The 11,211-nt window shown below is 53.6% G+C and overlaps 2 protein-coding genes across 2 annotated transcripts in view; one reads left to right on the top strand and one right to left on the bottom strand.

Moving 5' to 3' along the window:
* Positions 1-2,551, top strand: part of LOC105981833 (zinc finger protein 768) — an 11,944-nt gene extending 9,393 nt beyond the window's left edge. Inside the window, exons 4-5 of the mRNA XM_013011181.1 lie at positions 6-236; positions 527-2,551. Coding sequence (XP_012866635.1) covers positions 6-236; positions 527-2,124 — 1,829 coding nt within the window. The 3' untranslated portion in view covers positions 2,125-2,551. The remainder of the gene's footprint in view (positions 1-5; positions 237-526) is intronic.
* Positions 2,552-6,439: 3,888 nt separating this feature from the next.
* The window catches only part of Itgal (integrin, alpha L (antigen CD11A (p180), lymphocyte function-associated antigen 1; alpha polypeptide)), a 38,597-nt gene continuing 33,825 nt past the window's right edge, over positions 6,440-11,211 (bottom strand). Inside the window, exons 26-31 of the mRNA XM_013011693.1 lie at positions 10,132-10,245; positions 9,848-9,904; positions 9,666-9,764; positions 9,106-9,201; positions 7,811-7,921; positions 6,440-6,808 (exon numbers count right to left, since the gene is read on the bottom strand). Of these exons, the coding sequence (XP_012867147.1) occupies positions 6,635-6,808; positions 7,811-7,921; positions 9,106-9,201; positions 9,666-9,764; positions 9,848-9,904; positions 10,132-10,245 (651 nt within the window). The 3' untranslated portion in view covers positions 6,440-6,634. The remainder of the gene's footprint in view (positions 6,809-7,810; positions 7,922-9,105; positions 9,202-9,665; positions 9,765-9,847; positions 9,905-10,131; positions 10,246-11,211) is intronic.

The following is an 11,211-nucleotide window of genomic DNA, read 5'->3' as shown; positions in this document are numbered from 1 at the left end:
CCGGCCTCGGGGGCCCGGGGCTGGGCAGCCCGGTCTCCCGGACGGCGCCGAGCGGGGCGAGTGGCGAGGGCTCCGATCGCAAGGCACCCCGGCTGGGTCGCAGGATCGTCCGCCATCGCCACCGCCGCTGCACCGGGAGCTGGCTGGGATGGAGCGGGAGGAGTCGCCGTGGGGCCTCGAGCCTCGGGATGTGCAAAGTCCTGACGAAATGGGGAGCCCCGAAGGGTCCCTCAAAGGTGAGGGACTGCCCCTCCGGGAAGTGTACCTGGGCGCGGGATAAGGGACTGTAGTCCGTGGGAGAGCAGGGGCGGGGTGGGGGTGGGGGCTTGGCCATTTGGGACTGGGAGGAGGGCTGGGTGTTCTGGATCTGGGGAGAAGTGGGGATTTCAGCACCTGCTCAAGGGCCCATGGCTCTGTGTGTGTGTGTGTGTGTGGGATCCAGAAGAGGTTTGTGGCAACTAATGGATCAAATGATCTTCAGGATACCCATAAATTCTGGGTTTTGTGTAATTCTTTGATCCTGCAGGCAACACGAGTGAGAATGAGGAAGAGGAAATTTCTCAGCAAGAAGGCAATGGGGACTATGAAGTTGAAGAAATACCTTTTGGCCTTGAACCCCAAAGCCCTGGGTTTGAGCCACCAAGCCCAGAAATTGAATCCCAAAGCCCCAGGTTTGAGCCTGAAAGCCCAGGGTTTGAGTCCCGAAGCCCTGGGTTTGTGCCCCCAAGCCCTGAGTTTGCACCCAGAAGCCCTGAATCAGATCCTCAGAGTCCAGAGTTTGAATCCCAGAGCCCTAGGTATGAACCCCAAAGCCCTGGCTATGATCCCAAGAGCCCAGGCTATGAACCCAGGAGCCCAGGTTATGAGTCCCAAAGCCCTGAATTTGGTTCTCAAAGCCCCAGGTATAAATCTCAGGGTCTGGGACATGAATCCCAAAACTCTGGAGATGAACCTCAGACTCCTGAGTTAAAAATTCAAAACCCTGAACTTGAAGCTCAGAGTTCTAAATTCCAGGAAGGTACTGAGATACTTCTGAATCCTGAGGAAAAGAATCCCTTAAGCATCCCCTTAGGAGTTCACCCCCTGGACTCCTTTACTCAGGAGTTTGGGGAGCAGCCCACAGGAGCTCTATCCCTAGGGCCACCCTTTGAGATGCCTACAGGGGCCCTATTGTCGACGCCCCAGTTTGAGATGCTTCAGAACCCCCTGGGTCTGACAGGGACCCTCCGGGGTCCAGGGCGGCGGGGTGGCCGGTCCAGGGGTGGGCAGGGCCCTCGGCCTAACATCTGCGGTATCTGCGGGAAGAGCTTCGGCCGGGGCTCCACCCTGATCCAACACCAGCGCATCCACACGGGGGAGAAGCCTTACAAGTGCGAGGTGTGCAGCAAGGCCTTCTCCCAGAGCTCCGACCTCATCAAACACCAGCGCACACACACCGGCGAGCGGCCCTACAAGTGTCCCCGCTGCGGCAAGGCCTTCGCCGACAGCTCTTACCTGCTGCGACACCAGCGCACCCACTCTGGCCAGAAGCCCTACAAGTGCCCGCACTGTGGCAAGGCCTTTGGCGACAGCTCCTACCTCCTGCGACACCAGCGCACCCACAGCCACGAGCGGCCCTACAGCTGCCCCGAGTGCGGCAAGTGCTACAGCCAGAACTCGTCCCTGCGAAGCCACCAGCGGGTGCACACCGGGCAGCGGCCCTTCAGCTGTGGCATCTGCGGCAAGAGCTTCTCCCAGCGGTCGGCGCTCATCCCCCACGCCCGCAGCCACGCCCGCGAGAAGCCTTTCAAGTGCCCCGAGTGCGGCAAGCGCTTCGGCCAGAGCTCGGTGCTGGCCATCCACGCCCGCACCCACCTGCCAGGCCGCACCTACAGCTGCCCCGACTGCGGCAAGACCTTCAACCGCTCGTCCACGCTCATCCAGCACCAGCGATCGCACACGGGCGAGCGGCCCTACCGCTGCGCCGTGTGCGGCAAGGGCTTCTGCCGCTCGTCCACGCTGCTGCAGCACCACCGCGTCCACAGCGGCGAGCGGCCCTACAAGTGCGACGACTGCGGCAAGGCCTTCTCGCAGAGCTCCGACCTCATCCGCCACCAGCGGACCCACGCGGCCGGCCGCCGCTGAGCGTGGCCCCCGGCGAGCCAGGACCAGCCGGAGGAACCTTCTAGCTCCAGAGGGGGCCAGCGTGCACGAAGTTCCAGGCGCCAGAGACGAATGGGGAAATGGGCTATGAAGAGAGAGGGTCGAGGGCGCCCACGGGGGGCAGCAGGAAGTCCGGGGAGAGACCCAGAAAGGGCGAGCGGAGAGCAGGCTGGGCAGCAGGCCACTCCCCGGCGGGCGCCTGGCTCGGCAAAGGCCAGGCGGGGAGGGGGGAGGGGAGGGGAGGCTTGCTTAGAGTTGGGTAGCTTAGATTGGTAGCTGCGGAGACCCTGGTTGCGGCAGGAAGGGGTAGAAGGGTAGGTAGGGCGGGGAGCAGGGCCTGGGCCTCAGTGCCAAACCCCAGCCTGCCTTGTCTTCTTGGGCCTGGGAGCCCCTGCGTTTGAGTTCAATAAAAAAACTTTTATGTGGTGAAAGAGACTTGTCCTTCAAATGTGTGTGTACACAGTGCCCTGGGCAGTGGGAGAGGCTAGTCAGGGCTGAACAGCCAGGGGGGCCCCGGGGCCTACTCCGGGGAGTGCTTTTATGTTGGGGGTTTCATGCGAATGCCGTCTGATGTTCAGGAGATGCCATTGCCCATTTACAAGCTGCAGAGGCACCAGGTCGGGGGAATGCTCAGCGTGACTCGCGCTGTTCTCATCACAGAGGGTCTGTCTTTGGCCAGAAATCACTCCCGATTCCCAGGCTCAAGTCTAGTCTGCTTTCCAGCTGCCCCACGTGTGCAGCCCTCTTTTCTTTAGGCTCTGACAACAGAGGGGGTGTCTGCAGCTCCACCCCACCCAAAGCAGGTATCTGACCTGCCATGCACACTGCTTCAGACCCCATGACCTTCCTGCAGGCTGGCCCTGATTTGTCACAGTGCTGTCCTTTGGGACCACCATAGTTTGTAAAATTACACAAAACCCAGACTTTTTCTTGTGGGGAATGCATGGGGAATTAGTGCCTTCAATGAGTCTAGAGGCTTCTGGGGGATTCTGGAGTGTGGCCTCTTGACCTTTGCTGAGGACAGGCACTTGGGTGTCACTTGCTGTTGGGCACAGCTTGAGGCATCTCCTAAGGGCTGATGGTACCCCTGCAGTTCATTTCACAGAGAAGGAAAATGAAGGGCACAGAGCCAAGTGACTCTCAAAGTCACTGTGTGACTAAGAGGCAGATGTGACATTGAGATCACATCTACCTGGCTCCACCTCTCCCCAGAGCTTGGCAAATAGGCCCCGTGTAAGTCTCCTGGGTCTCTGTATCCTGATGGCACTCCCAGCTCACACCCAGCCTCGGGGCCTTGTAACTGGGAATGAGCAAATAAATAACCTCGGAGAGAAGGCAACCCAGCTAGCCGGGATCTGCCAGAGAGACCTAATGAACTCATTCAATTCATTTGCTTGGTTTTCAGACTTTAAGATATTTTTGAAAACAAAACAACTATTGTTTAAGTCTTTTAGAGACCTTTATGACTATCATGAGGTTTTTGTTTTTAATTTTTGAGTCAGGCAGAGTTGATGGGGTATCTGGTCTGGCTCTGAACTTGGCTCAAGCGATCCTCCTGTCTGAGCTTCCTGAGGATTAAACAATAGGTGTGTGCTGCTGTCCCTGACTGATGCAGATTTTTGTTTTTGGTATGGACATTCTATTATAAATAAAATAACCATGATTTTCACATTTAAGATAGGTTTTTTTTTTTTTGGTCGTGGGGGCTGAACTCTGGGCCTGGGTGCTTGACTGCCTGATATGGTGCACTTTTTGAGCGAGGCATAGTGGTGCACACCTGTAATCCTAGCATTCAAAGGCTCAAGCAGAAGGATTAGGAAGCTGAGACCATCCTGGGTTACTTAGGGGGGCTGTCTCAACACACACCCCTCTGGGAAAGTGGCTTCACTTCTTCCCTCCTGATGTCTTGCCTATGAGCCAGCCCCATAGTGTCTTTTTTTTTTTTTGGGTCCGGTCGTGGGGCCTGAACTCTGGGCTTGGGCGCTGTCCCTCAGCTCTTCAGCTCAAGGCTAGCGCTCTACCACTTGAGCCACAGCACCACTTCCGGCTTTTTTCTTATGAGGTGCTGAGGAATCGAACCCAGGGCCTCAGGCATGCAAGGCAAGCACTCTACCACTGAGCCAACTTCCCAGCCCCTCCCCATAGTGTCTTGAGTCTGGACTAGAATGGCTGGTGGGGCTAGAGAGGCTGTCAGGCTTTGGATGTCATGGGTCTTGCGTGGCTGGCTCAGCAGGGTCCTCTCTCTGGGCAAGAAAGGCCATCAAAGGACCATGCCTAGGGGAACAAAATGTTGCCTCTCACTTCCTGCCTTATATATGACTGCAGCAATTTCCCCAGTGCAGGGCAAGGAGCTTCGCTTAGTCACTCAGTATTCTCTGGGGGTCCCACACAGACAGCAGGGGCTGGTCCCCACTATTCCTTCTAAAGGAGGAGGGACTAGGGAGCCACACCCTTCCATTCATTTTTTTCCCCCTCCTCTTGGTCACACTGGGGTCTGAACTCAGGGTCTTTGCACTTGCTAGGCATAAGTTCTACTTGAGCCTCCCCCCCCCCCAGCCCATTCTTGCTTTATATAAAAGATGACACGTTGAACTGAAACCCCTCTGTACTACTTAATGATGAAGAGGGCCAGGCACCGGCAGCTCACACCTGTAATCCAGCTACTTTGGCTGCTAAGATCTGAGGATCAGAGCTCAAAGCCACCCCAGGGAGGAAAGTCCATGCACTCCCAATTAATCACCAAAAACTGGAAGTGGACTGTGGCTCAAGTGATAAGAGTGTCAGGATTGAGTGAAAGAGTTCAGGACAGTACCCAGGCCCCAGCACAGAAAGAAAGGAGGAAAGAAAGAAAGAAAGAGAGGAAAGAAAAAAGGAAAGAGAAAAGAAAAAAGAAGAGGAGGGTTGATGTCTCTTTTTTCTCTTCCTGTCTGTTAAGGATCAAACCCAGGGTCTGTGCCTGATAGGTAAGAACATGATCACTGCGTCATATCTCAGTCCCTTATAGTGCACATCCTTTATTGTTGTTGTTTTGGGGCCAGGGTCTCACTATGTAACTCAGGCTGGAACTCACAATCCTCCTGCCTCAGCCGCTCAAGTATTGGGATTACAGTTACGTCCTCCTATGCATGGCACATTATACTCCCATCTTAAATTGCTAAATGGCTCTTAACTTTTCTCCTCTTTGATATCTCTTTCTGTTTTGAATTCATCTCCAATGTCAGGCATAGGTTAATAGCTGAGGGTCAACCATGGGGTTGGGGCAGGAAAACAGAAGGAAGAGTAGAGGTCATTATCTTGGTCCCACTTAGGGGCATTGGGAGAGAAATTTTATTTTGTTGAGCCTGGCTGGAGCTGCACAAGCACAAACATCAGAAAACCAGACAGTATCTCCTGCTTTACCCGATACGAATGTAGGCACTATGCTTGATGCTGGGCTTGGGGTGTCTGTGTCTCTACCTTGAGCTGGGTCTCCCAGGGGGCTCTGAACGCTGTGAAGGAGCCAGGGAAAGGCTGGGAAGGCTGAGCTTTGATGGGCAGGGAGGCAGGGGGCTCCACCCTCAATCCAATGAAATTATGTCACGTATATATATATCAACCCCAGGGGAGGGAGACAGGTATATAGTACCTACCCTCCCGGAGTGCACTGCGTGAGAACAGAAGTTAAACCAGTCACTAAACACTGATCAAATACAACTTGGGAGTGGGCAGTGAGGGGCTGGTGCCAGTGTGGACAAGGAGGGAACCGAACTAGGCTGGTGGTGGGGGGTGGCCCTGAGGAAGTGTCTTGTGGGCTGAGATCTGAGGGCTGAGCAGAAGTGAGCCCAGGCACTGGAATAGGATGGTTCCAGGCAGAGGGAACATCTGGGCAGATGCAGACAGGCAGGAAAGAGCATGGCTCTGCAGAAAGGCTGGAGTACCTGGAGTCTCAAAGGTGAAGTGGAACCTCCCCAGGAGAGATGGGGCCCAATTTTTCCCAGCCTTAAAGGCTTATTAGATAATTGAATCTTTGGTTATAGGTCAAGAGGTTCTGCAGCAATACAGTGACAGGGCTGAATTTGCTCTCCAGCTGCAGATGAGGGAGTGGGGGCTTCCAGGCCAGGCGTGGAGGCAGTTCTGGGAGGCAGAGACCTTTCTACTTGCAAGGGCTGCAGCCTCTTTGGTCGTGACATTAGTTTCTCCAAATTTAGATCACAAGTTCCCTTGCGAGGGAGCAAACCAAGCCAGGCTGGCAGAAGCCAGGGCCACCTGGTAACTCTAAGTTCTCACTACTGTGGCCTTCTTGGCCTTCTCTCCCCTTTTCCCCCCGTAGAATCTCACCACGTACCTGCAGAGGATGCAGGCAGGGATGAGCTCCATGCTCAAGACAGGGAAACTGAGGCGAAGGGAGAAGGGTGACTTGCCAAGGACACATAGTGAGGTGCAAGGTTGAGGCTGAGCAGCCCCCCGGTTTAGCCAGTCCAGCCCTGGGTTCTATGTGTATCACGTCTCCCCCTCAGTCCTTGTGATCTCCATCCTGAGCCTCACCCTCATGGAGGGGCATTAGACTGTCAGGATCCATGGCTTTCTCAGATTCCACCAGAGGCCCAGAGCCTTCCGCAGGGATTCCATTTGGGACGCCTCCGTCAGCCTCCATCATCTCCTTCAAGTTCCGCTTGAAGAATCCAACCTGCAGGAGGGCAAACATGGAGGGAGTGAAAGTCCAATCTCCGCTGCAGAGAGTGAAGACACTTGGTGTAAATAAATAATCATGTGTTCCGGCCCACAACAGGGAATCCTGTCTGTCTTGTACATCGCTGTCTCTGATGTGTGGAGTCTGACACAAAGCCTCTGTCCAAGCTAGATGTGGTGGCTCAGATCTATAATCTCAGCACACAAGAGGCAGAGGCAGGAGGATTGTGAGTTTGAGGCCAGTTTGTGCAACTGAGTGACAACCTGTTTTAGAGAACTAAACAAAACAAAGCTGAACAAAACAAAAAATAGCTCTCCCTTTTTTCCTTACTGTTAGGTAGCTCTGTGTGTGTGTGTGTGTGTGTGTGTGTGTGTGTGTGTGTGCGTGCACAAGTGTGTGAGTGTATGCTGGGGCTTGAACTGAGGCCTGGGTGCTGTCCTTAACTTTTTCACTCAAGGCTTGACACTCAACCACTTGGGCCCCACAGCTCCACCTCCAGCTTTTTGGTTAATTGGAAATAAGACTCTCAGGAACTTTCCTGCCTGGGCTGGCTGGGAACCACGATCCTCAGAGCTCATCCTCCTGAGTAGCTAGGGTTATAGGCATGAGCCACCAGCTCCTGGATAAGTTTGAGGTTGTTACATGGAATGTCTGCTCTGCAATCCTCTTCATCTCCAACTTCTACTCCTTCAGATGCCAGCTCCTCCCCCAGGAGGACTTCCCATGACCTTTTCTGCTTGAGTCAGGCAGAGTCCAGAGCACACAGGTAACCCTCTGATTGAGCTTGTTCCTACCTGTGTCCCTTTCCAGTGTGGCCTTCATCCCCGCAGGGACCAGATCTCTAGTGTCTGCTGCCTTTGCATGTGGCATCTGGTACCAGGCACCATTTCTTTCCCCTCCCTCTCCCAAGCCTAATCATGTCTGCACCAGTGCTAGTCTTACCAGTGCCCACCCAGCCTAGCTGTGCTGGCAATATTTAGCCCTTCTGAAATTTCTTACCTTGTAGAGCACCAGGAAAATGAGTAGCAGCAGCAGCAGCCCACCAGTGCCACTCAGCACGTAGATATGGAGCATTGACTTCTCGTACACCACATCGACCTTCATGAGGACCTGGGGGAGAGTGCCAAGAGTGCAGGGAAGAACCAGCTCACCCCTAAATCTTCCTGCACCTGGCTTCACCCCCAGACCCCAGCCCAGGTCTCAGGACGTCTATCTGGGCTGGGCCATAGCATCAGACTCTATGGGACTCTAGACCAATGTGTCACCCACTGTGGTTATTACAGCGACTTGGTACAACTGGTCGCTTACAACTTTGTGACTTCCTAATAGCTCCATGATAAACAGCTGAGCTGGTTCTACTGGCACTGGTGGCCTCTACCTGTTATCATTGTTATTCAGGAAGCTAAACTCTGTGGATTGTGATTTTGAAGCCAGCCCAGGAAGAAAAGTCTATGAGACTCTAATATCCATTTAGCCAGCAAAAAGCTAGAAGTGGAGGTATGTCTCAAGTAGTAGGATGCTAGCCTTGAGTGGAAAAAGCTAAGGGACAGTGTCCAGGCGCTGAACTGAAGCTCCAGACTAGCCTGTGCTTGTGTGCTTGCATTCGTGCGTGTGTGTGTGTGTATGTGTGTGTGTGTGTGTGTGTGTGTGTGTGTGTGCACTTACACACATTCCTTTCCTGTTTTCTCCTTATCTTTTTTTTTTTTTTAAATGGTCCTGGGGCTTGAACTCTGGGCCTGGGCTCTGTCCCTCAGCTTTTCAGCTCAAGGCGAGCGCTCTACCACTTGAGCCACAGCGCCACTTTCGGTTTTCTGGTGATTTATTGGAGATAAGAGTCTCACGGACTTTCCTGCCCAGGCTGGCTTTGAACCATGATCCTCAGATCTCAGACTCCTAAGTAGCTAGGATTATAGGTATGAACGACCAATGTCTGGCTTTGCTTATCTTTTTATACTCTTCTGCCGGCTAGACTGAAGTTCCTGCTTTCCCCCAACTCCGGGGCTCTGTGCTTGCTGCCCGCACAGAGCAGCCCCTCTCTGCACTGACTGCGGGGCTGGTGGCTATTCCCTAAGCTTCTCTAGGACCCTCATCTTTAGCTGACATCTGAGTCACAGCGCTTCTGATAGGCTGCCTTGCCAGCGGTTTGCCCCCGTGGGGCGGAAGCTTCCTTGTGGCCCACAGTGCTGACTTGGGGAGGTTCCCCTTCCTTTTCCCATAGAGCTCCCCCATGCAAGCTTTTCTCTGGGGTCCTGAGACCCTCTGCTACCTGTCCCGGGCTTTGAGGCGGTGGATACCTGGGACTGGGCAGCCTTGCTGCCGTACAGATGGAAATGCTTGCTGCTGTTGAAGGAGATGGAGATGGAACTGCAGAGGCTGAACATGGAGGAGGCCTGTGGGCAGAGTGAAAAGGTATCAGAAGGGGGTCCCATGGACTTCTGCCCTCCTTGATGCAGTGTGTGTGTGTGTGTGTGTGTGTGCGCACGCACGTGCAGTGGAACAACCCACACCAACTCGGCTCTCCTATGGTATTCTAATGTGCCATTCCCCATTAACAACAGTGGGGAAATTCTCCCATGTAGAACACATAGGAGCTATCCATGCTAGCTAACCAAGGATGGTAGTGCACGCCTGCTATCCCACCACAAGAAGACTGAAGGATTCTAAGTGTGAAGTCAGCCAAGGCTACGTAGCAAGATTCTATATCAAAACCAAGCTGGCACATTTCAAACAAGTCATGGCTCTTTCAGCTGCATCTGTGTATATGTGGAGATTTTTTGTTTGGTCATCAAGATAAAACCGAAAAATGGGGTGACTTCCCAACCACTTCCCGTTACCCGCTTCAAGCAGATGCTACCTCGATCTCCTCCACCAGCTCCACGGTGCCGATCACATGCACAAGGATCTCCTGCCGGAAGGCTACTGGGCAGCGGAACTGGGCTCCAGGGAGACAAGACTGAAGCCAGGAGCAGAGGAGTCAGAGAGCCTGGGCCTCCCCCACCCTGCCCCCGCCCCCTCTCCAGTGCCATACATGCATACCTCAGTTGCATTGACTGGTATTTTCAGGTCCTCAGGAAGGCAGGTAACAGAAGGCTCCTAGGAATGTTGGGGGGGTGGGAAGATATCCAGTTGGCCCCCAAAGCCTCTTCCCACTCCAGATAAGACCCAAGTGACCCAGTTTTCCTCCCTCAGTGGTTTCAGACTTCACTGAGTCTGTGGGATTCCATCCATCCATCCTTATTCCCTCCCCACCTCCAACTCTGTGTTGGACCAGCCTCCGACTTCTGGGTGGTCTCCCCTCCCTGTTTCTGGCTGATGCTCACCATCTGTACTCTCCAGGTGTGAGTGATGGGCCCATCGCTATCTGGCTGTGGCACCCTCACCAAGGCTTCCAGGAGGGGCATGCTGTGGTCGTGGAGAAAAGGCTGAATCCTTACCTGGCACAGAAGACAGAGACTAATTCAGGTGCCGGTGGCTCACCTTAATCCTAGCAATTCAAGAGACTGAGATTTTAGGATTACAGTTCAAAGCCAGCCAAGGCAGGAAAAGTCCGTGAGACTCTCATTTCCAATGAATCATCAAAAAGCCTGAAATGGAGCTGTGACTCAAGTGGTAGAACACCAGCCTTGAGCAAAAAAAAAACAAGGAAGAGTGCCCAGGCTCTGAGTTCAAGCCCCAGGACTGGCACACACACACACACACACACACACACACACACACACACACCAAGAGACTGCAGAGATTGAATGCCAACCATCCCAACTGCCTCCTACTCTGTGGGCTGTGGGGTCTTCTGTGGTTGAGGCGTAAAGGACTACCATGCGCACAAAGTGTCACACCTGCTTCCACCCTCACAGGCTGCCATGTGAAAGCCCTCGTCCATCTTGAAAAGTCTGGTCCCCATTCTGCCTCTAAATGTCTGGCCGATGCCCCAAAAATGGGGCCGCTCTACCCCAGGTCCCACAGCACTGTGTCCACACCCCTCTGGACAGTCCAGGGGCTGCTGTATCTGCAGCTTCCTGAGGACAGATAGTTCTGAGGTCATCTCCAACTCCCTCCTGCTTGCCACCATACCCAGCAGGTAGGAGATCGCAAAAAAAGGTCACTTTTCTTTCTGTTTGGAACTGGGATTGAACCCAAGGCTTTGTACATCCTAAGCATCTGATCTACCATAGAGATACACCTCCAGCCAAAAAAGGAGTCTTTTGAATGAATGAATGCATGCATGCATAAATATTTAACAAGGACAGATACAAAGATTAGTAGTACAATGAAGTTGGGAAAGACTTATTTTGGCAACTGCATTGAAGAGCCATTTCCAGATTTCTTTCTTCTTCTTTTTCTTTTTCTTTCTCCTCCTCCTCCTCCTCCACCTCCTCCTCCTCCTCCACCTCCTCCTCCTC

Source organism: Dipodomys ordii, unplaced genomic scaffold (assembly GCF_000151885.1).
Source record: "Dipodomys ordii isolate 6190 unplaced genomic scaffold, Dord_2.0 Scaffold14, whole genome shotgun sequence".
NCBI lineage: Eukaryota > Metazoa > Chordata > Mammalia > Rodentia > Heteromyidae > Dipodomys > Dipodomys ordii.
The sequence above is the reverse complement of the archived record's forward strand: the minus strand, read 5'-3'. Positions and strand labels throughout refer to the sequence as shown.